The sequence below is a fragment of the Malania oleifera genome, chromosome 10 (genome assembly GCF_029873635.1).
Source record: "Malania oleifera isolate guangnan ecotype guangnan chromosome 10, ASM2987363v1, whole genome shotgun sequence".
Taxonomy (NCBI): Eukaryota; Viridiplantae; Streptophyta; class Magnoliopsida; order Santalales; family Ximeniaceae; genus Malania; species Malania oleifera.
This window is the reverse complement of record NC_080426.1, coordinates 84,372,099-84,399,451: the sequence shown is the minus strand read 5'-3', so window position 1 is coordinate 84,399,451 and position 27,353 is coordinate 84,372,099. Positions and strand designations below refer to the sequence as shown.

At 35.6% G+C, this 27,353-nt stretch overlaps 1 protein-coding gene across 4 annotated transcripts in view; it reads left to right on the top strand.

Annotated features, from left to right (window-relative positions):
• LOC131165800 (calcium-transporting ATPase 10, plasma membrane-type) overlaps positions 1 to 27,353 on the top strand; it is a 128,358-nt gene that overhangs the window by 62,625 nt on the left and 38,380 nt on the right. For all 4 annotated transcript variants that reach the window (XM_058123890.1, XM_058123888.1, XM_058123889.1 and 1 more), the window contains exons 13-24: positions 3,586 to 3,669; positions 3,769 to 3,851; positions 3,940 to 4,048; positions 4,124 to 4,179; positions 4,826 to 4,868; positions 4,959 to 5,042; positions 5,393 to 5,530; positions 11,565 to 11,630; positions 11,741 to 11,839; positions 12,864 to 12,974; positions 15,862 to 16,032; positions 20,899 to 20,958. In XM_058123890.1, the coding sequence (XP_057979873.1) occupies positions 3,586 to 3,669; positions 3,769 to 3,851; positions 3,940 to 4,048; positions 4,124 to 4,179; positions 4,826 to 4,868; positions 4,959 to 5,042; positions 5,393 to 5,530; positions 11,565 to 11,630; positions 11,741 to 11,839; positions 12,864 to 12,974; positions 15,862 to 16,032; positions 20,899 to 20,958 (1,104 nt within the window). The remainder of the gene's footprint in view (positions 1 to 3,585; positions 3,670 to 3,768; positions 3,852 to 3,939; positions 4,049 to 4,123; positions 4,180 to 4,825; positions 4,869 to 4,958; positions 5,043 to 5,392; positions 5,531 to 11,564; positions 11,631 to 11,740; positions 11,840 to 12,863; positions 12,975 to 15,861; positions 16,033 to 20,898; positions 20,959 to 27,353) is intronic.

Below are 27,353 nucleotides of genomic sequence, written 5' to 3'. Positions count from 1 at the left end.
TATCACAATATAGGTAAAGTAAATCAAGCTCAAGACAAATAATAAAGAGTAGGGAGAGAGAAGCTTAACATCGGTATTTAACGTGGTTCGGCACCAAGCCTATGTCCACGCCTTAGCACCAAACCAAGGATTCCAACAATCCACTAAGGATACTCCTTCACCGGTAGAGAAGCCTTACAACTCGGGAACAAATCCCTACCGTGCTCACCAAGAGCCTTTGGTTCACAAAGAACTTTCACCAAATGGTTAACAAAGAACCTTTACAACAAGATGATTGATTGCAAAGAAAGTGCTCCTCAAATGAGCTAATATCAATTGTAATAAAATTCTCACACTACTCTCTCAAGGAATGATTCAAACAAGATTAGAGAGTAAGAGAGATTGAGCACTTGTGAATGATTAACTAAAATGCAAAGTGCTAGGTTTTGAATACAACATATATTTTTCACTATGGAACTTGTAAAATCTCCAAAACCATATTAAACAAGTCTAAGGACTTGTATTTATAGCCAAAAACCCTTGCTAGCCATTATGGGGCAGTTGGGAGCAAATCCCAAAAGAAACTAGCCATTTTCTAGCCGTTGGTGCGCTGTTCACGATGCAAATCGTTGACGAGTCCACCAATCGTCGATGAGTAACCCTCACTTGTCGACGTGTCACCTGGGCTGAAAACTCGTCTTGCCTATTGGAATTGTTAGTTGGCGAGTGCTCTATTTTTAAATCTTAATAAGCCTTTTTATGACTAAGCTCAATCTTGGACAAAGGTATATTAAAGATATTAAGTCTAATGAAGATTAATACTTGTCCAAATGAGTTTTCCCTTGAGTATAAGATATCTTGTTTATGAAAACACATTTTAGTCCTTTTATAAAAATATACTTAACTTTCTTTGAGGCTTTAGGACATAAAACATGTTTTGACCCAATTGGGACTAAGTATGAAAATGTTTTTTAAAATCAAGATGATGACAACTTGTCCCATTGAAAACATATTTTGAGTTTAGGATTTTTTTGACAAACTCTTAAATTTTGTACTTTGAAAACTATGAAAGTTGAGTTTGTGACTTAGGTGAAATCCTGTAAACTCATGCGTCCTAATATGCATGTGCATTTGCTCAACTCTTGCTCATAAATCATGCAAGAAACAAAACCGCAAGAGTTACAACATGTTCCTTCCTCACACAACCCACATTACAATTAATACAACATTAAGCTTTGGTTGTGCTTGAGTCCTTCCGAGTGAGTGTCTCTGATCTTTTCTTCTTGACGTCTACTCGGTCTGATCATTGTGTTTGATCCAGTACTCCATGTATTCATCCCTTGAACTTGTACTTAACATGATTTGTAAAGATAGGAAACACTAGGAACCACAAATAGGTTAATATCATCAAAACATATTAAACATGATTATGTAGCCACCAAGGCTAACAGCTTGCATGAGAAGCCTTGCGGTTACTTCTAGTACACCACCCATTGCGATGCAAACCGTACTTGTTTCTAATACAATGTGCCAAAGGGAATCGATCTCCAATGGACCCTTCATACCCATTTTGCAACTATACAGATTTTTTTTGGAAACCACATTCCACATTCTCGAGGCGCAAACCCCCTTTAGCCTTAGGTCTTCTAACCCTATCCCAGCTGACAAGATGGTCCATTTTACCTTCCCTAGCTCGTGATCGCAAAATATCCTTCATAAGCCTCTCTAAAGCCTCGACCGCCCCACTAGAATTTTAAAGAGAGCAAAAATAAATGGGAATGTAAAGAGCAGCATTGATGAGAGTAATGAAAACTCCTAAGTGTGCCCTTTTCCACCCCTCCAACGTGCTCTCCTTCTTTTGAGGTGTGTAGTTCTTTTCAGCTTTAGTAAGCTTATGGTTCTCATACACAGCAGGATGCCTATCCTCCACCATTGGGTCTCAAAACAAGGAGCAATTAGGATTGCCTTTGAGAGGGAGATTCAAATAAGCCAATGGCCACCCCGTAATGGTGCCACCAGCTGAATCAACCAAGCCTTCTAAACTAGGTCCTACCTAAATTGATGCTTGCCAGCTCACTTCTAGACATGTTGATCATGAGGCCTGAAATATTCTCTAAAGATTTTTTTTTTTTTGGTCTTTTTCTGCGAAGTAACCTTTTGAAATTTCAGGGAACTATCTTCGAGAAAGAGAAGTTTGTCATGACAAACTAAAGATGGGACTTTACAACCTCCTCCTTGCTTATCTTAAAGCCCGGATGACATTATGACCCTAAGCACGGTTAATCAGCCTACTTAACTCATTCACAACTAACGTAATGAGAAACGAGAGGAGATCCCCTTGCCTCAATCCCTATGAGGCCTTAAACCACTCCCTAGGTTGGCCATTGACGACGAATGACATAGTCACTGAGGATAAACACCATTTAATCCACTTCCTATAAATCCCTTCTCCAAAATTATGCATTTTGAATGTTAAAGTGTTTTGTACCCTGAGCTGGCTGAATCAAAATTATAATAAAAATCATATTTTTATTGCTAAATATTTATATGTGGATATGTATCCATATGTGGCAATAGTATACAAAATAATTGTAACCAACGACTGGAGTAGTATATTCTCCTCAAACACTTCCCTCAAGCTGCAGGTGTATAAACCAGCATGTTACAACAATTCAACCAGATTTAAATAACACCTTCATGTAAACATCACCTTTAACACACCATCCCTAACAAACTGACAGTCGACTTCAATTTTCATTTTCGTCTCATGAAGTATTGGGTTTGCTTTTGGGAGGATGTCTGGGTGGGTTCGAGGGCCCAGGTTGTGTGTGTCAGGGATCTGCTCTGCTGTTTGCCTTTACTCTTCTGTATTGTCTTTCCTTTCTTCCTTACATTTCGCTCGTATTTCTTCCTTTCTAATTCTGATAGTGATTCGTTTTCTTAAGATTTCATTTTGGAAGGGGTTCTAATGATTGGGGAATGGAGGAGCTTTCTCCTTTGTTAATTGGTTTCCATATTTCAAACTGGAGAACATCATAATGTGGGTTTTGAATTTTCAGATAAATATTCTTGTGAGTCCTCTTTATCACCTTATGAAGTATAATGTGTCTTCTTCTCTTCATCGTTGCTTGTGGGAACCTAATGTCGCATTTGAATAACAAGGTGTTTGTTTTGTTGGTGGCCCTTAATGGAGTGTTAAGGCTTTATGTAATTTGTTGGCGGACAACCTAACAGCTTAAGCTTTTAGATAAAGTGGTAACCTATTGGTATCAGAGTTAAGGTTGCCAGGAGGTCGTGGGTTATGGTCTCTTTTCTCTTACTATTGCTTCTTACTATAAACTCATGCATCTATTTGTATGTGCTCAATCATTTGATTAATCGTAGCTTAATATGCCATGGCTAGGCACCTGCCTCTTCAAGTGTATTATTGCTTTTTCCCTTTTACCTACAAAAATGTTAATTCGAATGTTTAAGGAAGCATTTTTATTCACCTACTCCCCCCCCCCCCCCCCCCAAAAAAAAAAAAGTCATTTTTTCTCTCATCTCCATTAGTTTGATTTGCTAGCTTAAGTAACCTTTTCTTATTTTATTATTATATTTTTTTAGGTAACAAGTGTTGGGATGAATACAGAATGGGGAATGCTCATGGCAAGTATCTCAGAAGACACTGGTGAAGAGACACCTTTGCAGGTTAGTCATTTTCTAATACATTGCTTTAAGATTTTCACCAGAATTACTACTGGTAATCCATGTTTAACCCCATGACTATTGAGCAATGACTCATAACAGGTGCGCTTAAATGGAGTTGCAACTTTTATTGGTATAGTTGGACTTACAGTAGCTTGTTCAGTTCTGATTATCCTTTTGGCACGGTGATCCTCAGTTTATGAGCTCTCTTCCTCTCTTTCCTTTTAAGTGTTGCAGTTTAATATATGATCTTAAGCAATTGCACTTGCACAGATACTTTTCTGGCCATACCAAAAATCCAGATGGAAGCATACAGTTCATTAAAGGCAGGACGCATGTTGGTGATGCCATAGATGGAGCCGTTAAAATTATAACTGTTGCAGTATGTCAACTCAGATGGAACTATGCTTTTATTTTTATTTGTCCAAGTTTCTCAACTAATATACTTAAATTGTAGGTCACCATAGTAGTTGTTGCAGTGCCTGAAGGGCTTCCCTTGGCTGTTACCTTAACGTAAGCACGCCTATTTTTTACCCTGTTTTCCATTTATATGTGTGCACATCTCAGCTCAACTGGCCCTGTCTCTCCTCGCTTAGCAAATCTTTTTCTTCACTATTTGCAGTTGGCTACCTACATTCTGTTATATCTAAATCTATTCATGTTATTTTTATCCACATTACCCCCTAGTCCTCTTGAGGTCTTTTCATTTCATGCTATTTTATCAATGTTCTCCCCCGTATCGTGACGTCTTTAGGCATTGATACACCTGTATTACATTTTATTTGTGTGCTTACTGACCTGATCTCACCTCTACTGGTTCTAATGCTGCTTATTAGTATGCTTGCATAAGTTTTTCCTTGACTGTCATCATTTCTTTTTCAGACACTTGCCATATGTTTTGTCCTATATGCTCTTATAGTTCTGGTTTCATCTGGTTTAGCCATATCATTGCTTTGAGCTGTATTTAAACTCCAAAGTCCAACTCTTTTATCCTTAACTGCTTTGGTTTCTGAAATGATGGATACTCATTAACTTTTAGTTGCACTAAAATTTTTATTGCTTATTTGCGTGTACATGTTTATGTACATCTCTATGTTCTTTTCTTTTTCTTTTTGTTTCATTATTATTAGTACTTTTATTCTTTGCGTGTGATATACAGCCTAGCCTACTCAATGAGAAAAATGATGGCAGACAAGGCCTTGGTATGTATGATGTCTCTTGTTTCAAGATTGTCTTTTATTAACTCTTGGAATAAAAATAAGTTATGTGGTTTAACAGCTGTTGAACGGCAGGTGAGGAGGCTTTCTGCCTGTGAAACAATGGGCTCTGCAACAACAATTTGCAGTGATAAAACTGGAACCTTAACTTTGAATAAGGTTCATTCTTGTCATATTATGTGCATCTTTTTCTGCATTGATGCTCAGAATATACTTTATTCAAGTGCGATTTTTTCTGCATGCCAATGATTTGCTTTAGATCTTAGTGTCATATAATGTTGTCAATGTGTAAAGGGTCCGAGGGTGATCTTTGTATGATTTATCAATTGTATTGATGATTGAAGTTTATGAAAAATTTTAAAATATCCAATATTTTTAGCTAGTTAACATTGGGATGGAAGTGCTGAGAAATTGCCCATGATTTAAAATGTCAATGAATGATTTTAGGGAAACAAAATGTATGTTGCAGTGGAGTCTCAGTTCTCTGTTGATTCAAATTCCTTTTACAGATGACTGTGGTTGAGGCTTATGTTTGTGGCAAGAAAATTGATCCACCATTTAGCAGCTCATTGTTGTCTCCTGAGACATCCTCTTTACTTTTTGAAGGCATTGCACAAAATACAACAGGCAGTGTTTTTGTTTCTGAGGTGAGTGAAATAAGTTTTTATTCATTAAAGATGAGCTCATTTAATCTTCACTTTTTAATTTTTTTTTGTGGTAGCATTTATCTTTAAAAAGAGAGTAGACATGCATCATTCCTATGCAGCAACATATTTTAGCTGAATTTACCAATTTTGGCTTAGTATTCCTGTCCTCTTTGAGATTATGATTTAGCATAAATTGACAGCATTAATGTCTTCCATTAATTCTTCTCAACTTCCCATTATGATTCCATGTTTTTTTTTTTTTTTCTTTTTCTTTTCAGTAAAGAGAAAATTTTCCATGTATAGATGAGATGTTTATGCTCTTAGTCATATTTGGGTTTTATAAGCTTTGCTGGAGCTGGACATTAGGTCTTAAGAGCTCCTAAAATTTTGGGGCAAAACTCTACGAGCTGCAAGAAGACCAAATCAGAATCCTGAGCATCTCCTGAAATGTTTTAAGCTATTCAAGGCTTTTAATTATTAGAAATATCATAGAATTCTCAATTCTGAATTATTTGTCTGCAAGGTTGATGAACTGGGGGCATTTCTGTTGACAATTGCTGAGGCAACTTGAAAGCTTTCTACTTGTCAAATTTGCTAATGACTCCTCCCTTTTCATCTGTATAATTACTATCTACAATTTCCAAAGCAGTGAGGGCAGTATCCAGGTTTACCTCTCTTCTAAAAAGGAACGCTGGTACTGTCTAACGAATTCCAGTGTTGCTTTTTCCAGTCCTGATGGAGGAAGTTTGGATAAAATCTTGTAAACACTTTGCACCAAGCTTGTAAGAGAGGACGATAATCTTTGATGTTAACAGCCCCTGCCTTCTTTGGGAACAAAGGTGGTAGATCTAGGAAGCACAGATATTTCAAAAGAGTGGAAGTGTCAGTATCAGATGCATATTAGATATGGATACGGATCTGATATGGCCCGGATATGTGTGTATCCATAATTTTTTTATATTTTTTATTTTTCGGACACGTGCAGATGCGTTTGGATACATGTGGGAAATATTTTGGCTATAAAATGCAGCGAACAAAAAAAAAAGCATCAAATATCTGATTCGGAAGGATTGAGTAGACGAACCCAAACTTCTACTGTTGTGTGCAAAGGTCGAGCCTCCCTCCCTGCCTCCCTCACTGGACATCGCAGCCCAGAGGGAGAAGATGAACACGAACAAATTCTGGAGCAGTGGACCCATGCCCTCTTGACCTTCGAACCCCCATCCCAGCCTCAATGGCTGGCACATGCTCGACAATTAGAAAACTGCGCAACCCACTCTACAGCCGCAAAGTCTTTCTATCCTTCTCGATTTCTCTCACTCCACCTGTCAATGGAGATGCAGAATGACACCAGATCATTGGCCTTTTCAAAATCGAAGTTCAAAATCACACTAGATCTTCAGCTAGCATCAGCCACCACCTCATTAGCTACCAGTGCAACATCTAAAGTTTTATGCTCTTGCCCAAAGCACTTTGGAGGCAAGAAATCGTGTCAGCCAGAACACAACGTAGTCTAGTAGAAAGAACCCTAGTCAATATCTTATAGACATGGATAGCCTGGCTAAGAGGCCTAAAGTTCCTACTTTATAGGTTTTTCTTTATTTTCCCAAAAGGTAATAATGGTGGAATATGTTATGTGGCATAAAATGAATTATCTAAGTATAGCATTGATCATAGCGCTATAACAGGTGGACTTCTAAAGAGTCGAGGGAATCAAGTGGACTGTGGAGTAGGCAGTAGGAAATGGATAAGGGGAGGGAGGACTTCTTTGCTTTCATTTCATTTTGAAGTGGGAAATTGCAACACCTTTTCGTTTTTGGAATGCTAGTTGATTTGGGTATACTCCACTAAAAAATTGAATTACTAGATCTTTCTGCCTTGGCATGTTATAAATTTGCTTTAGTAAGTTTGAATCCTGCCAAATTGGACAATGGAGTGGTCTAAAATTTTCTTCCCAAAAAGGATGCTCAAGATTGGGAGGTGGAAATTTTTTTCTATTTTTGCTTCTTTTTTCACAGTTTACCCTGAATAGAGATATGCCAGATTATGCAATATGAATGCAAACCTAAGGGAAAGCTGAGCAATAATGTTTATTATTGGGTAAGCTTGTTTTATATGGAGCTGGACACTGAATCACCAGACATTGATGTTGGCTGGCAAAACTTCCCTTCAAAGTCTGGAAAATAGTGGCCCTGACCAAATTTCTTTTCTTTGCTTGGGAAGCTGCTCTGGCCAAAATCTTTACAATTTGAGCCCCAGGCGGGGTGGGGGGCGGGGGGGGGGGGGGGGGGGGGGGGGGGGAGGATTCTGCCAGAGAGATGTTTTGCATGCAAAGAAGCATCTAAATCTATGGATAACATTTTACTGCCCTGTCTCAGGTAAAAGCCTTGGGAAGTTTGCTCTCTAGCTGGCCAAACTTGGGCTACACCTGAGGCTTTACAGAAGGAATTGTTGTTTTGTAAAGTCACACCCAGATGTAGATAGTAGAAAGGGCTTTGTTTTTGACCCTTCTCAGCCTTTTTGGGGTTCTCTGGAGTTACAAAAATAGAAGAGCCTTTGATGTTTGAAGAAACATAAGCATCTCTTGCACTTATCAAAGATGGATGGCTAGTTCTCTTATTAGCTGGTTTAATGGTTTGTATATTGTTGACTATTAAACATTTTTTTTTTTTTTTTGGAAATCCTTTTTTCAGGTGATACTTTTTGCTTCCTTTATCCTTGTACTTGAGTGGCACAATGGCCCGTCCTTGTTGCCCTGCGGGGAATTCACTCTTCCGTTTATTTAAAAAACTCATTATGAATTCCCCAAGGTATGAGATTAACAACTTTTCAAAAGCCAAAGGCTAGATTCTGGGGAAAAAAGTTTCTGCACATTACAATATGAAAGTTAAGGTGTAGTCCCAAGAAGGAGGGGGGGGGGGGGGTGAATTGGGTTATTTAAATTTTCTTTTAAGTCTTATTACAAATTTGCAACCTTTTGTTAATTTAGTGAACGCACAAGTTTGTTTCAACTTCTAATGCTTTGTTAGATTAACCACAGCTTAAATATCAACACAACCCAATAATTCTCAACAATATCAATTAAAAAAACATTAAACCATTCAACCACAATATCTCAATCAAGCTATGATATGTAGTACTTTTGCAATTTTCAGCTTTTACAAGATCTCAAAGTAGAATTTGTTTGTCACCCTATATATATGAATTTGATTCAAGCCTTGTATGAATGAACTTTGTTTCCTCAATGCAAACCACAACTCAAACTTCCGACAACTCAGACTTTAAATAAACTTTTAGTTAATTTGTCTTGGGTGTTATCCAATCAACGTACTCCCTTTGAGGTTTCCGCAATTTATATTGATCAATCAACGTACTCCCTTTCGGTTTCCGCAATCCCAAAAACAAATCAAACCTTGATTTATTTAATTTTCAATCCACGTAGTATATATGATCAAGAATTAAAATCTAACCACGCAGTTAATATGACTAAGAAATTAAATGAGAGTAGGGAAGAGAGTGAGACCGAGATTTTTTACGAGGTTCAGATTGTACCCAGCCTACGTCTCGCCTTACACCAATACCACCTAAGGTTTCCACTATACCACTACTTTACGGGTGGAGCAAACCGTTACAATCCCTCCTTCAGGGTGGAGCCCCCTCTCCAAGCGATACCCCATGCTCGGTCACTCCTTCAATAGGCTAGAGCAATGCCTCTCCAAGCGATACCCCACGCTCGGTTTAACAACGATTCAAGAACCTGAACCGTCTACAAAATAAGAAACAAATATTGGTGTACAAAGACACTCTCCAAAAGAGTAGATTAGTACAACTAAAATCTATATACTTCAATCAAATCACAATATGGAAAATGAAGCTCAAGAAGATATCACCGGGGTTCTTTCTTAGTTGTAGAACTCAGTTAATAAACTAGAACCGTGGCCATTAAATCAGAAAAATCTTAGTAGTGACATTTAGAAATTGATTGCACAAGAGAGCTTTGAGAGAATTGGGAGATTTGAGAGCAAGAAAGCTGGATTGCTGTATTTTCTTGGTGTATTTAATCCTTAGTCTTGGGGGGTTATTTATAGATGAGAAATCAAATCTATTTCGTGTTCTTCAAGTGGCTTGGAGTGTTTCCCAAGTTTATAGAAATTTGGGGCACAAGAAACTTAAGTTTGAATTTTAAAGCATTTAAAAATTTTAGCCGTTAACAGTGTTCAGTAGACTAAAGTATCGGCTTCAGTCTTCTGAAGTTCTATAAAACACTGAAAAACTAACTGGAAATAGGGTCAGTCGACTGGGCATACATGGTTCAATCTTCTGAACTTCAGGTTCAGTCTATTGAAGTTCAGGTTCAGTCTACTGAGATACACTGCCTCTTCAGAAATTCATCCAAAAATTTTGAACTTCAAGTTCAGTCTACCGAAGTTCAGGTTCAGTCTACTGAGGATACACTGCCTCTTCAGAAATTCATCCAGAAATTTTTCAGCAGACTGAGAGAAAATTCTTGAGTCTTTTGAAATTAAACTTCAGTCGTCTGACAGTTTCGACCCCCCTTCTGTATTTTGGTCATAACGTTTTTTATACTCCAAATTAGACGTTCTTGGTATCAACAGAAAGTTAAGAGAAAATCCCACAACTTTCATGTTGAACACTTTTTAAGATAAGGAGTGTTTGATAGAGAAAAATGTACATCAATGCGGATATAGAAAAAATAACAGAATTTGGAAAATTTCGTTTTTGTGCTTTTCATTCCAAAAATAATTTTAACCTTTTTGAAATAACTTTTGACCTTATAAAAATATTTTCCAAGTATTTTAAAAGGTATCTAGGTCCAAGAAATTAACCTAAGAGTTTCATGCATCCATATTGAAATTGTTTGAAGTACTTACATAAAGACTTCTTAAGACTTTGACATTCTAAGCACTTAAGTTTTCATGCTTGTCTTTCTTTGACTCCATCTTGTCTTCAAGCTTCAATATACTTTAAGATTTTAGCAAGTTCTCTTTAATATTCATGCTCTCATGATCTTCAAGTTTTATTAGATCATCTTTGAATCCTTGCCTTAATATTCTTTAAGCTTCATTTGATCATCTTTCTTTGGAGTATAAGCTTTCAATGATCCTTGTGAGCACTTGACCTTGTATTCACATACTTGAGTCCTAAAATATCATCACTTAACCAAATATGTTAAGTTCCTCTGATTTGTTATCATTAAAACAAGATTTTAAGCCTTGTAAGGCCAACACAGCAGGACATATATAGCATTTGCATGGCATAGCCTTTCAGCCACAGCCACACAGGCACACAATGCAGACAGTAATTCCCATGGTACATTTTTCTGATGCCAACACAGGTCCAATGCTGCTACAGACTAAATAAGTGCTAGCTAAGGTAGTAACAAGCCTTAATTGAAAATTAATGGATGACTTGATGAAGAAATTTCTTATCCAAAAGCAAAAAATATTAATGGAGAGATTAAGGACATGAAACAATATCCTATAGATGCTTAGGGACAAGGCTAAAGAAACTGTGTTTCACAACCAAAGAAAAATTCAAGTATGTTTGTTTTTATGTAACAAGGTTAGTCCCTAAAGTTTGCATAGTAAAATTCCCATCACCTTCTGCATGCACCAAACAGATATTGACCTTTTTAATGCATTGGTAATTTGAGTCATGCAACTCGTACTCCTTCACAACTGTATATGCTGTGGTCAGAATTATTAAAGGAGGATGGAGATACTTTTTACCCAGAATTCACCTCAAAAAGTAAAAGTCAATTTGCCTTTTAGATTCTGATCTGTCACACTTGGGCTTGTTCAGAGTTAATTTTCCGCTAGCAAATTTTGACCATTGTTTCTGTAACTCTTCTTTTTTTGCACTGGTTTCTTTAGATTTCTTAGTTTGATAGCTTATTTTCACTTCAGTAAAATCTTAATTGAGCTGAATATTGAGTCATAAAGCTCCATCCGTATTTCGTATGCCTGCATTTTGTTTATGTTTATATTTGTTGCTGTTTCTTTGTTCTTGGTAGGGTAATGAAGGTGTAGAAATTTCTGGATCACCAACAGAAAAGGCCATTCTCAATTGGGGGGTGCAGGTAAGTTGACTCTATCTAATGCCTTTCTTGATAAATATTTCCCACGATAGTATACTGATTTTAATCCTACCCTCCCCCTCCTCCCCCCCGCCCCGCTTTCCCTGTGGCAGCTTGGTATGGACTTTGATGGTGTTAGATCATCATCTTTTGTTCTTCGTGCTTTCCCTTTTAACTCAGAGAAGAAACGAGGTGGTGTTGCTCTAAAACTGGTAATTTCTATTAGTTCAATGAAAAGTTATAAATATATATTTTTTTGAGCATGCATTTCATCATTTAGTTTTGCTTTTTGTTGATCAATGTATTTTGTGATTTGTTTCACTGTTTCTTTTTATTGTCATTTCAAGAATTGAGATACCATGTTTTAAGGCATTTGATTTGATTGATTTAAAATTTTTCATGCACATAAAACCTTATTTTTTAATCATCTTTAGCTGAATTATTTCGACACAAGCTTGGAGGAATTTTTACATTCCCTGCCTGGATTTTATACCCTGAACCTGTTAGTAAATGAAAATATTGTTGTCTGGAATGTCTTCATTCTGTTGTTGAATCTACATCTCTGGATATTGCTTTAAATTTCAGTGCTTGTGATAATGCCTCCAATGAAAATAACATCTGTAACTACTCTCCTAAAAATCTGATACAAACAACTGGATTGATTAATTAGTTTTTGTTTCCAAAATTTGAAAAAATTCATTTTCAGTAGCAATTGATGATTACAGTTCACTGCATACATATGTTGCGAGCATAATGAAACTGCTCAATATTTGTATAGATAGTCTTCCTCAAAATGCTTCCCAGTTCCTAGCATGAAATGTTAATACATCCAAACCTCTGTAAAATTTTTTATCTTTTTTAATGCGAGGATTATATATCATTTTTAAATTTTGGGTTTTACTATTCATTTTTTATTGTTTCTTATCCCCCATTTTCTTTCTTCTCCTTTTCCTTGTACTATGGCTGGATAAAAAAATATTGCAAGGTATCCCAAAGTCGTTCGGTGGATAACTTTGTAAGCAACAGTATAATTCCTTTTTTCAGAAGACAGAGAGGGGATTGAGGGTTTGTGCTGTAATAAAACATTGGTTGGTGATATTATTCTTACAAAGCTGGGAAATACGTCTAAAATGATTAATTTCACATATTGAATTTTTCTTATTTTGTATCCATACTTCAATGTTGAGACCATGCTAGTGAAATTGCTTGTGTATTGTTGTCTTTTAATATATGCAGCCGGATTCTCGGGTTCATATACATTGGAAGGGAGCTGCTGAAATAGTCTTGGCCTCATGTACTGGGTATATTGATGAAAATGCTCAAGTGGTACAAATGGATGAAAATAAGGTTGGTTTGATAATGTTGTTGCTCGTTAAACTGAACGGTCTTTATATGTAGTGATTTTTTGTGACTATTTCCTCAGTCTTAAGTGTCAAAATAATCTTATTACATTAACCCTTTTTATAATATATATATATATACACACACATATATATTCTTAAACCTTGAGAAGACAACTACAACAATGACCTAGCCATAAGTCCTACTAGATGGGGTCCGCCACATGAATCCTCTTGTACCATCCAAGCTATCTATGGCCAATATACTCCAGAAGTTGGAGCGTTGTCAAATCCTTACTATCACAGTCCTACTTATTCTAGGTCCAGACCTCCCCTCCTAGTGCCTCTAAAATTAGCTGGCTAACTCCTTAGTGCTGTTCTATTTAGTATATGTTGCAAGTGCCCAAACTGTGCTTATCACCTTTCCTTTTTATTACGTTATACAGGATATGTTCATTGCTGATCCACCATAGCATTCTTATTTGAGAATTTTTTATTTTTTTGGATATATTTCTTTGTTACACGACATTCTAATCACACAACACATTTTGGGTATATCTTGTTCCTTAATGAAATTCTATAAACATGCTACACACCTAAAGCACTCTTCTATTTTATCCAACTTTCTTTAACTCTATATGTTACATTTACTTCAGTTTCTCCCTCAGCATCATAACAAATTGAAGGCATAAAAATCTGAATATGCTTAGAACTTAAGAAGTTTTTGGCCATCAAGTTTATTCTACCCTCCCATATTCTTCCTAAAATAGCAACCATTACATTTCATGTATTCTACCTCCAGATTCTAAAGATTCTTGCCATAAGTCAAACTTGAATTCTATTTCACCTTTAGTTTTATCAATCAATACAATATCATTTGACAACAACATACTCCAAGAAACCTCATTTTTTATATTCCTTGCAAGTTCATCCATAACTGAACCAAAAAGATGAGGACTAAAAGTAAACCTTTGATTTATGGCTTGTATGTCTATTGTCATTACTATTTATCCTTGATGAAAATGATATACCTACTACACAACTTTTTTTTTAAGAATCCACCATCAAACATTCCTAGGTACCCTATCATAGGATTTCTTTGGGTCAATAAAACCATGTGCAAATCTCCAAATTTTTCTATTAATTTTCTCAATAAATATATAGCTTGAATAGTTGATCTACCCCCATAAAGCTAAACGTATTTTTTGAGATTCTCATTTCTATCCTAGTTGTTATTCAATTATCTTTTCCTAAAGTTTCATTATGTGACTCATAATTTTAATTCCACGATAGTTATTATAAATTTGAATATCTTATTTATTTTTCTATATATGTATTGACGTGCTTTTCCTTTATACACACATCATTTTATATGTGGTTATAATTTTGTGAAATAAATCAGTTAACCATTACTCTGTCACTGCATAAGCATTTCCAAATTTTTGCCTTGCCCTCGTTGGTCACTTCTAAGTTTAAGCCTTTTATTGCGTTTTCATCAAATAGCTTATTAGAATAATTTTACAATCTTTCTTTTATATATTTTCATCTTTAGCTAGAACATTATCATCTCATCTTTATACTCATTTGATTTTATCTGAAGCCTTTGCGTGTTCTTTTGACAGCTCTAGCAAGTGTAATTATCTCATTTTCCGATTCTTTATTATCTGATTTTGTATACAAATTATTATATGCTCAAATTTTCGCCTCTTGTGCATCTTTTCTTGCCTTCTACACTTTTCATAGTTTTTCATATTTCTATATTGTTGTTGAGTCTACATTCCTTTTGTCCTAACTTCTTTTTGGACATCTTCATCCCACCACAACTCTTTATTTGTCATGCACTGTCTTCTAGATTCATCAAAAACCTCTTTTTTTTTTTTATCTTTTCATTAGAACTAGCTAACCTATTCTCAGTTAGATTTTACATTATTTTTTCCTTAACACTTAAGAAGAAAGTACTTGTTTAAAATATCAAATCATCAGAATCTGAGATTCATTAGTTATGTTCTTGACTAAAAATCTTAAGGGGTCATTTGGTATCGCTGTAAAAAATTAGAGAAATGAAAACCAGAAACGGAAACTAAAAGCTAGAAATGAGCAACCTGTTTGGTTAACATTTATAAAACTAATAAAAATTAAAAAATTTGTTAAAAATGCTCATTTTCATCTTTAAGTCAAATACTATTATAAAAATATGATTGAAGTAATAAATTTACAAATAATACACACTAAAAAAATTACTATAATAAAATTAAAATTTATTTTAATTATTTTACTTATTTGTTCTACTTTCAAATTTTATTTTACGATAAAAATTTTATTGGATATGACAATTGAAAAATTGTAAAAGTATATTTGTAATTAGCTTTATTATTATTCTTTGAAATTTATGCTTATTTTATTTTAGTTATATTTAAATTCATATGATCATTTAATTTTGATTTTACTTTAAAAGTGTATAAAAGAAATAATTTATTCCAAAGAAAAATGTTTCTGGATATTAAAACTTCTGGCAATAGGTTGCCAAGACAATTGAAAGACGTAAAACCTAGTTTTCAGTTTTTTAGCAAATAGCTGAAAATTGGCAACAGAAATAGAAACCTGACAACATATACAAACACGTTTTTATAATATGTTTCTTCACTGTGGAGAAACAAAACAGAAAATAGTAAACAACAATGATACCAAATAGACCATAAGCTGTTATTGTGCTTACAGTAGAATTTAAAATTGTACATTGGTTGTGATCAAATGGTTTACAAGTCAATTTTATTTTGATGAAAATTATGCCATGGACATGAAACACAGACAATATAAATGGATGTTTTCTTTTTTTTTTCTTTAAAGTTTCCCTCATTTGATTTCCTTGTAGTGAGACTCCTATCATTTTGCAGATGGGATTTTTCAAGAAATCTATTGAAGATATGGCTGAAAGAAGTCTACGTTGTGTTGCCATTGCATACAAATTACATCAAATGGAAAACATTCCAACTAGTGAGGAAGAATTAGCTAAGTGGGTATTACCTGTAGGCAACCTTGTTTTGCTGGCTATTGTGGGCATAAAGGTATAGTTTCCTATGCAGAAACACTCATTATGCTGCTACATATGTGGTTATAGTTACTTTGAAATTGGTTGAAAATCCCATCAATATTAATTATATGTGTTGGTTATCTAACTACAAATGAGAATTATTTTCGCTTTTCCTTTCACTTTTTATGCCAGAATTTTCTAGCTTTGTCATTCCTGCAGTAGATTGCCCATTGTGTGCCAATTTATCAATTTCAAATTCGTTTCATATTCTTCTTGTAAATTCATTTCATATTCTTCTTGTTTTGAAGTATCTGTTTATTTTGTTAGATCTGGGTTTCTTGTTGAGAAGACATTTTGGGATGGAATACCAAAGTGGTGGACAAACTGAAAATAGGGACAGGGAAATTGAAATCCAAAGTTCTGTTTTGTTCTTCATTTTTATAGTGAGAACATTTCTAATAGATTTACATTACTTGGATTGTACTGAAATATTCCCATCACAGGCTTCATTGGGTGTTTCATATTAAATTTGTCAGTTCTTTTACCTTTTGTTCTTGTTGAAGTGGGGGGGAATGGTGGGTAGCGTGTATGGCCCTCCTAGACCAACTCTTATAGTGTTTTTTGGGATGAGTATTACTGCATTTTTGGGTTCTGCTCATCTAGGTGGGTGTTGGGAGGGTATTTTAATGTGGTTAGGTTTGTTAGTAGAAGAAATTTTTTTTTTTTGGGCTGGGGTTGGGGGAGGGGGGGGGGGGGGACTTAATGCTAGTATGCAGCAATTTGATCTGCTTATTTGGGAGTGTGGCCTAAGAGATCTTGTTTTGACTAGTGCTACTTTTACTTGGTTCGTGTTGGGGGTGGGGGGATGGAGAGAGACTGGCTAGTATAACTTGGTTAGGTTTCTGTTTTGTATCCTTCTGATGAAGGTCGTAAGTTTCGACTTCGACTCAAATTTCGAAGCTCCAAAAGTACAGAAATTTTTATGGAAATTTTAATTTCAATGTCAATTTCAATTTTGATTTGAAAAATAATGGAAATCAGTTGTAAAGCATGGAATTATTTTATGAAACTTTAGAAATGGTTAATAGACATAATAGTATAAGATTTAGGGCTAATATTACAACTTAAATACATCTATGTTATACATGAGGTGGAAAACTTGTAATATAATATTTGTATCAAACATATTTATAAAATAATGTGCATTAAACATATTTTAGTTAATACAAATGAAATTCATAAATTATTTAAATATTATTTATTATAAAAATATAAATAATGATAATTTAGACATGAATGGTTTGATAAAATTTTTCATATAATTTCAAAAGCCCTCATAATAATCTTTTTCTTTTGATAAAAAAATAAAATCAATTAAGAGAGGAATTTCACTTCACTCCTAAATCTCTTATTTGAATCTTGAGGAAATTTCATTTTATAGTTAAAATTTGACAAGTTTCACCATAGTTGTCAAATCGAGATTCGTATCATGATTCAAAATTTCAAATTTGGGAATCGTGAATCGAGAATCAAATCGAATCATAAGATTTGGTACAAATTTCCATAATCAGTTCTAAATGGCATGCATATATTGATATATAAACAACAAGAAAAATAGTACAATATATTTACATTTTGACAAAAAAATAAAATCACATTTCATGTGTATGCTTTCCCTAAACAAATAATAAGTAAGGGAATGCGTCTAGAAATTTAATTAAAAAATGAACATTATGCTATTTCAGGGAATGAATCGAGAAAAAACAATTAAAAAAAAAAACTGAACTTTTGGTGTCTATCACCAATTAAAAAAACATTCCCTGCATATTCTTTCTTGAATTAAAAAGAAAGAAATAATTAACTTTAAAAATGATAATAATTGAACAATATACTAAAAATAAAAAACAACTTTTGAGTCTTAACAACATAACAAACTGTGAGTAACACCTTAACTGATGTGTGTTATGCCCCTTATTCTCAATGGCAGAGCACTATACTCCAAGAGTGAAGAATGGTTTTGTGAAAATAACATAAGACCCAGAGTTCTATTTTCTCCTCTTTTTTAGCACAAAAAACTGGAGTAGATGGAGACTAATCATGTAAAAAGAAAAAAAACAATTAAAGAAAAAATGGGGTTTACAACTAGTCTAGCTTGTCAAGATACAATAGGTCTAGAATGGTGTGAATCGATAGATTTGAATTGATTCTATAAATTCATGAGGCGAGGCGATTCTAGCCGTTTTGTGGCCGTTGGGCTTAGAAAATAATATAATACTTTGAAAACTAGCAGTTTATAGCTGTTGGGTTCAGAATCTAGATGTAAACTGTGGACGGTTCCCCCCAAACCGTAGACGGTTTCTCCCAAATTGTGGACGATTTGCTCTAGGCCAAAATCCAATTAACTCTCTTCTTGAAACCGTTGATGCACGTAGGCCAAACCATCGACGATTTGCCCTGTTTCTTTACAAACTCGATTTTCTTGTGTATTTAGGTGCATGATAATGGTTTTAACCCAACTGGTACCAAGTATATGAAGATATACGATATGTAGACCGTTTAACTTTTGTCCCATTTTAAACAAAATTGAGTATATGATATTTTTATAAAACTCTTTGTTTTGTCTTTGAAAAACATGAGTATTAAACTTATGACTTAGTGATATCCTATATACTCTTATAAACTAATATGCACATGCAATTTGCCCAACTCTTGCTCAATAAACATGTGTGAAACAATACTGTAAGAGTTACAACAGTTCCAACCTCAAACACTCCCTATTACGTTATGACTTTACATTTTCTTTATTGGATGTGCTTGAGTTCTTTCGAGTGATTGTTCACTTTGATCTTTCCTACTTGAATGTCCACTCGATCTTTGTCTATGAGAGTGTTCACTTGATCTTTGCACTAAAACCCATATCTGTGTGATTTCGCCACTTATGCCTGTCACAACTTAGTATGTAAAGATTAGTTTAAATTATAACCACTAATGGGTTGTTATCATCATACGACAATTAGGATCATGTAGCCACTCAGGCTAACACACACCATACTCCAGATTTTTTTTTGGGATATGATCGCTGTACAGAGGCATTAGTAGCAACCAAAACAATAGGATTAGCAGCAACCAAAGTCTAGTTCTCCATTGTTCCATCAACCCCTTTTTTCTTTAGCATAACATTCCAACGACAATCTTCACATCTCACTTTAGAAAATACCTCTCCAATTGCAGGAAGAGGTTTTCTACCAAGAATCCTCCCCTTGACCTCACAAACTCATCATAGAGTCCAGCCAAGAATTTAAGAATTCTTGAATAAATCCGGGCTCTTCCATTCATAATCATTGAATAAATCCAAGTCCTGCCACAGTCCCTTACGGACATTAAAACACTTGGTGACACTGTCTTCCCCTTGTTGGGTCTGGCCAATTTTTTGCTGCAATTCATAAATCTGAGAATAATATCCAAGGTCAGAATACATCTGACTAACTTTATCCCAGAGTTCTTTTGCAGTAGGATAGCACATGTGATTAGCATTAATATCTTCATCCATTACCTTCACAAGCCCAGCCATAATCATGGAATTTTCAGCATCCCATATAGCATATGATGGTTCTGCTCTGTCAGGGGCCTTGGTTTCGCCAGTAAGGTACCCAATCTTACCTATCCCGCGGATATACATTTGAACCGATGGAGACCGTCTCAAGAAATTGGATTTATTGAGGCAGATATTTGTGATTTGGACTGAATGGGATTTGGTATGGGCTACTTTGGTTTCAGTTTTGGTGTTGACCACTGGTTCAGGTCTGGCCATGGTGGAAGTTTCGGAAATTTCAGACATAATGGAGGATGAACAGGGTTAACGCAATAAGGGCCTAGGTTTTAGAGGGTATGACTGCCGAAAGGATAAGAAAACCAGGCTCTGATACCATCTAGAAATGGAGAAGAATTGAAATAGTATTTCTTATTATTTTAAAATAAGGTACAATCTGAATGTCTTATAGACTACAAGGATAATCTAAAGGAAAGAATAACAAAAGGAAAGAATGACAATTGCCAGAAAATCTCCTAGAATATCTCCTAAGAATATTTACATACTTACTGAAATTTCTCCTATAATCAAGGAGAGTTGACTGGATAAATTTGGAAACTTTCCAACACTTATTTACTTGGGGATTTATTGTATGTTCCTCCATCACCAGTGGAAGGTTTGGAAGGTGTTCCTGTCTTTGAGGATGATGGAATGAGTAAAGAGCAGCAGTGGAAGGATGGGATTTCGCTTACTCTGGAGAAGATAAATGGTAAGGGCTTAGAAGCTCAAAAATTGCTAGATAAAATGGTCTGTGGCTGTCTGATCCTGGAGCTAACAAAGTTCGTCTGAAGGAGTATAAGAAAGGATGAAGGGTAAGCAGGAATTAGCTAGTCTGCAGTGTTTTGTGAATTATTATGGGAAGGATTTAAAGAGGGGTTTCTTATCCAGTTCTTTTAATTAGCTTCAATTGTTGTTTTCATTTCTTCTTGAGGTTTTCTTCTCTTTTTAGATTTTAATCTCTTCTTTCCTAATACATTTCCTTTTTTTTTTAATACAAAAAAAAAATAAAAAATATGTCAAAACTAAAATCTTACTTAAATTATACCTTTGCTAATCAACAGCGCTCTGGCTTGAGGTTTTTAGAAGTGTCCTGTGTTCTTTTTTCTGTATCTATGCACCATCTAAATGTTTTCCTTGAGTAATTTTAATTTTGTCTGGGACTTTGTATGAACTTAGTGTGGAAGTAGCTCCCTATTGAAACCGTTGATTTGATGATGCAATTCTCCAATTTGCATCATTTGGTAATTGGTTTCTGTTTATTTCTTAGATTGTTGAATTGCCATCTTAGCTAATTTAAAAAGTGTAATGTAGGATCCTTGTCGACAAGAGGTGAAGGTTGCAGTGCAGTTATGCCAGAATGCTGGTATTAAGGTATTGAATTTTGAAGCCCTTTTCCTCATGTTTGAAACTTTTGTGGGTCTTTATGATTGCAATCATGTGATTTACTTATTGTAATTTTTTTTTTTACGGATCTAGTGAAATATGAAAATTTCTGGTGCCCCTAAGGATATTTAGTGAAGACACTTTGCTCACTATTTTATGTTTCCCTGTCAAATACCATTCTCACCTGCACCTGTTGTGAAAATGAATATCTATTTATTTTACCATATAAGTTATTTATATTCACGTTATTTTTGGCATCCTTGTTGCATAGGTTCAGTATTTTCTTAATATGATTCCACTCCCATTTATTCTACATTCATTTAGCCCATGCAAATCTTAGGCAAAAACTTGTTTTAATAATAGTGTATGTTTTTCAAGAAAATATGGGTGGCATAAAGACCTTAGCTCATGTATTCTATTACTAATTTCAAAAGTGACATGACCCTCGTACTTTTTTGTGGTAGGTATCATGACAACTTTCGTGATGACTTTTTTTCTTTCCTCAACTTCCCCTCCAAAAGAACCTTTAAAAGCACGTTTTCAGTCTGAAAGAGATCATGTCAAAACAGTAGTTTCTAAGAATTTGACCTCAAAACAAGATTGTATGACATGGAAATATCTAAAATCATATCCCCAGGTTCATTTTCATCTCCATATCCATGGGCTCTACGTATCCTTTCATAAGCTTTATTATATTTTCCAATGTGTCCATTCACATCGGCTCCTACGACTGTCTTTTCAGACTCTGGTATCGGTATCCCTTGTACAATACTAACCATATCCTCCTAATCATGGCTATCAAAACCCAATCTGGATCATGTGATTCTACGATCTAGACTTGCTTAATCGACCCAGATCTTAAGAAGAACCTTAATCAAATAGAATCCCAGTAGGATCTTATGTGGATTGTTCTGATCTTAGGATTGTGATCTTACTTGGGATCCTACCAATCCTACTTGTGCAGTGGAATATGGATTTTCCCTAAGATTTAAAGAAAAAGGCCCAATATATATCTTAATTGGCCCAAATTTTTTTTACTTAGACACAAAATTTGGTCTTATTGGTGCATCAAAAATAGGGCAAAATAATGAGCATGTTCTGGGATTTGTTTTATCCAAGTTGAGAGTAGCTGAGCATCTCCTGAAAGTTGTCTTCCTTCAAAATGGAAAGCTCTCTGAGAGCTTTGAGTTCTTGATAGGCAGCTCCCAGTTGTCTATCAGCAGGCTTGGACTGTTCCTTCTTCCAGGAACAGAAGAGGCCTGCTGAGTGCTTTGAGATCAGCAGGGAGCTTCAACAGATTGGGAGTTGCACAGTTAGGCTGAGAGCTTAAAGTTGCAAGCTTGTAGCAGTTATCCAATATCTTTATAGTTATTTATTTATTTATTTATTACTTTCTTCCACTTCTTTTTCTCTTATTATTGACTAGCCAAAGACATCGTTTTTCCCAAAGTGGAGAGCATATAGCTTTCTTTTCCTATTATTTTCTGTTCGACTAACAAAAATGTCTTCTTCCTCCAACAAAAAGCTATGCTTTTTCTTCTTTTCTTCCTTTTCTGTCTGATATTCCTTCCTTCTCCTTCGTCTTATGGACTGATGACAAAACTCCAGAAGCTGAGAGGTTTACATCAGTCCATTGAATTAAGATTAGCAATTTATTCTTCATTTTTCTCTTCATTGGTTTTTTTTCCTTTTTTTTTTAAATTACAATTATTGAATAAACAAGCTAACAACAGTCTGCCCTTTGCAGTTCAGACTACTCAGATTTTTTTAGGGTCAAAGTTGTTGAAGTAAAAACATGCTAGGTGCTAGCTAGCAAGCTCACTGCATTCCTCAAATTTTGTTTTAATTTCGTAAACTCCCTACCAAGTTTTTAGGCTTATTTTGTTGAGTTGTCACACGATGCCTTATATATATATATATATGTATAAAATTTATTTTACACTGCAAGTAGAATGTTATGATCCATGATCCAATCCTGTGGACTGCCCAACGATCCTATGTAGGATCCCAAGTCTAACAACATTGCTCCCAAAATTGTCTTTTAAGGTTTTTTGTTAATCTATTTGGGGAGTATATGCACTAATGACATTTATATCTCTTGGCTTATAGATATCTTTATTTTTATGATCCTATCCCCTATTCTTTTAACATCTACCACATTATCTTTAGGTATTTATCTACAATGATTCCCACCCCATTTTTTCTGTGTTTCCTTTCTGGTGTATGAAAATTCAAATCCTGATTTTCTAATTTCTATAGCTTTCTCCTGTATTCTTAGTCTTTTGGAGGCATATTATGTTAATTTGTCTTTTGATTATTGTATCAACTAACTCCAAGTTTTTTCCTATGACTGTCCCTATGTTCCAAGTTGCTAATCTTACCCTAGCTTTTATACTACCTTCTCAACTCTCTCTCGTGTAGAATGGCCTGGCCTAGCCCACCCTTGTCCATTTTTCACTACACTGGTGTTATGTGTGCAGCGCATTGCTTGTAGCCATAGGGGACGCCCCGATAAATATTTGGTGGGGATTTATATCATATAGATGTAACAAGTTCTACGTTGGCTAACATCTATCTAACACAACCCCCCTTCTTTACCCAAAAGCTTGGGTCCAGCTATGAGTAGAGATATTTGGGGCATTTAGTGCTACAAAGGCGGAGTTTAAGCATCTACCGATTGCAAAAAGATACAAATTAGTAAATAAATGGTGTACCCCTTTACTAAATATTAGACATGAGGCTTATGTGTATACTTTTGTACAAGTGCTTAAACTAAAACCATACGTTGTGCATGCTCTAATATGCAAAACAAAAAGAAAGTTAGTTGTTCTTGAAAAATAGTGTCATTTGAAAGGACTATTTTAACCTAAAATAATAGTATTATTGGAATTACAAATGATCAATACTCATGTTGTATTGGATTTCAGCCTAAACGATGCATGTTATCATTTGAAAGTCCGTAAGTGATTGATACAAGCTATTATAAAATTAAAAAAAAAAAAATTAAAACCAAAACCCTAATTATAAATGATTAGTACTCTAATTTGTGTCCACTACAAAAATATCTAGTGCACGCGCACGTCCTAGAGCCATTTTTTTTTTAGCTCCACGCACTCAATTCCATGTATTAGGCATGAGAAATATTTCCCTGGGGAACTCAGTGGTGATGAGCTGTGGTTACATGTGTCGATGCTTTCTGAGAACTCGATGGCAAGGGTCTAAGCTTTCAAGACCCTAGACCTCAGCTTGACAAAGCGAATCCAAGCGAGACTAGCCCAGTCATTTTGTTGGAAAGAGAGGGACAGCTGAGGGTAGGCAACGAACTAGTCATCTTGTCGAAGAAGCTTGTCATAGCAGATCTGAATTTTCCGATCCTAGATCTAAGCTTGCTGGCACCAGATCTAGGCTCAACGGAGGAGGACCCTCGCAAAACCAGTGGAACATCGTCACTAGACAAGACGGCCAGACAACAATAGTGCAAAGATGGCTGCACACAGATGGTCCTTTGGCTTTGCATGGTAGAGAGAGAGGCAACCTTGGCTGAAGATTGACAGCCAAAATTGGCTTCCCTCATCCTTTAATTGTGAGCATCAAAGAGGAAAGGAAGAGAGAGAGATGACCCACTGGAGATGGGTGATCAATCGAAGAAGACAACTAGAAAAGAGTCACATGGTGGCCAGTGGAGCTAGTGCGGCGACGAGTGTGGACCGTGGTCATGCCTGGCCATGTGTGAGAGAGTGCTAGGGTTCCCCATGAAGTTACTTTATTTTCAGGAAATACACCTATGAAACTTCATAGTATAAGAGATCATCTGGAAGGAAATGGAAATTGGAAACCTAGCATAGAGCTTCAAGTAGAGGAGAAAGATCGATGATGCTTCAGAACCCTAGCGCAAGCTTCCACCCCTTTATTTTTTTGTTTGAAAAAAAATTCATTAGAAATAGAAAGAATGTACAATCAGGAAAGAGAGCATCTCTTTAATGAAATCTGGGAATCCCCAGAAAAACAAAAAAATAAAAACAAAGGCGACACAAAAACTAAAAGACAGCAAACTAAAATCAGCACGCCCTCAGAATGGACTTCCAATCATGCTGAACATCTGTCAAGCACATCCCATTATACTTCCATCCTACACATCACAAGGAAGCCATAACAAACACCTTCTCTCACACCATGCAATATGGAATCCTCTTCCTTGAAATAATATGCAAGTCACATTCCTTCCACAAGCACCAAAAACTGCAAATAAAGCACAATTCCATAAAGCAATTCCTTACTCCTCCAAACCCTCCCAAAATATATTGCCAAGAACTCCTCCACTGTTCTAGGAAAAACCCAGCTTTCTCCAAAATAATTGAAACTTTTTCCAAACCTTCCATGCAAAATGACAATGCAAGAAAAGATGGGAAACTAGTTCTAAACAATCAAAACAAAGCACATGTATGTCAATAGAGAGAGCCTTTAAATGTCTCCTCATCTGCAACAAGTCATTGGTATTTATCCTATTAAGCACAACCAACCAAAAATGCTTTGATTTTTGGGGAGATTTTGACCTTCCAGATTAATTTGTAGAGTGGAAAGGAGAAATTGGTACCAACAATGAAATCAAAGAAAGATTTACAAGAAAAAATGACTGAGTAATCCAACAACCAAGTTGACTATCATCCTTGGAAGATACCCTACAATTGTTCAGCATAACCAACAAAGAAGATATTTCAATAGTTTCCCTATCATTCGAGGCTCTCCTAAAATGAAAATTCCAAGAAGGTAGAGGACCGCCTGAATCTTACAATAATAGAAGAAATGGGATCATTTTGCCCTGAGCTCAAACAAAATAGGCGAGGAAAAGAGAGGTGGTCAGAAGATTCCTGAATCAAAGATCTTTACAAAAAAGAATGTTACAGTCCTTACCCATAACAAATTTGTTATGGGGAATAAAGAGAGGGTAAATCTGGGAAATGGATTTCCATGGGCTTTCTGAAGAGCATCTAGAACCCAAATTAGTATCCTACCCATTCCCATCAAGTCCAAATTTACTTTTGATAACTTCATGCCACAAGGAGGAAACCTCTAATGGGAACCACCGAAGCCATTTAGCCAAAAGTACTATTTCTTAGACACCAAATTTCCAAGACCCAAACCACCCTCCCCCTTAGTCCTACAAACCACCCCCCAGCCCTTGAAATGATCCTTAAACCACCTACCCCTGACCAAAGAAAATCTCTCATAATTCTCTTAATCTTACATGTGACTCCCCTTTGGAATTTTAAAGATAGACAGAAAATACAACAGAATACTAGAAAAAGCTTCCATCCCTTTACAGAAAGAAAGATTGTCTCAATGTACAAATTGATTACAAGAAGTGTCACTAAGGGAAGATATACAATTTTTTAATATGCTTTTATCATAAATAACACAAAGATAACCCTAAATTAACTAAACTTATAAAAATACTTGGAATTTACTAATTCAAAAAAAAAAATTCCTAATTTCTAGATCTTCAACATAATATGGTCCTCCATTACCTATCTAAGCAAAAGATGCAATGGGAAGAGAAGCTTGCTTGGCTGCCTGATATTTGTCTAAAATAAACAAAGTACACTGCTCCTCCATAGTTGATTCAGTACAAGTAGAATCAGTTGTGATTGTATTTATGACGTATCATAAAGAATCCAGCATTGCTTAATCATTTGAAGACTCACAATTCACATGCATGGGGACCTCTACACTGTCTGTCCTGCCCTCCATGACTACTTGAACAACCCTAAGATCTTTTGCTACTGCCAGGTTGATGGCCAAGACAGGCTAGTGTAAGAAATGCAGTCTTCTCAGAATTAGAGGTTGGAAACAACTAACCGGGAGCAGAGGCATGGATACTAATAGGAGTACAAAGTATTTAAGAACAAACATGAGCAAAGGATAGCAACTCTGCATTGCCAAGGATCTTGGATCGAACTTTCTCTAACTCTAGTTTCAAATCCTCTAGTTGCCATTTCATCTCACAGACATGAGATATTGGTGGCATGATGCTGACCTCGTCATGGATGCGCTTCATCTCCACAAAATACTTAGCAACACTGAGTACTCAACAGAGAGATGTTAAATGCAGGTTGTGTAATGGGGAGCATAGGATTTTGAGGTAGTCCATGTTTCCTTGCATACATCCAGCATACATCTGTGCAATTTGGGGTTCCATTGAGTTCCACAGCAAGGAGGCTGCCTTCCCCATATTTCTTTCTTTGTTTTGTTATTGGGTTAAGTGTTTCGACTTTCCCAAGCCTGTCAAATATTTGGGATTCATGGACTCCATCCCCACACACAGCTGAGACCATCAAACAACCAAAATAAATCACAAACCCAGCAACGTGACACTGTTTTAGGCC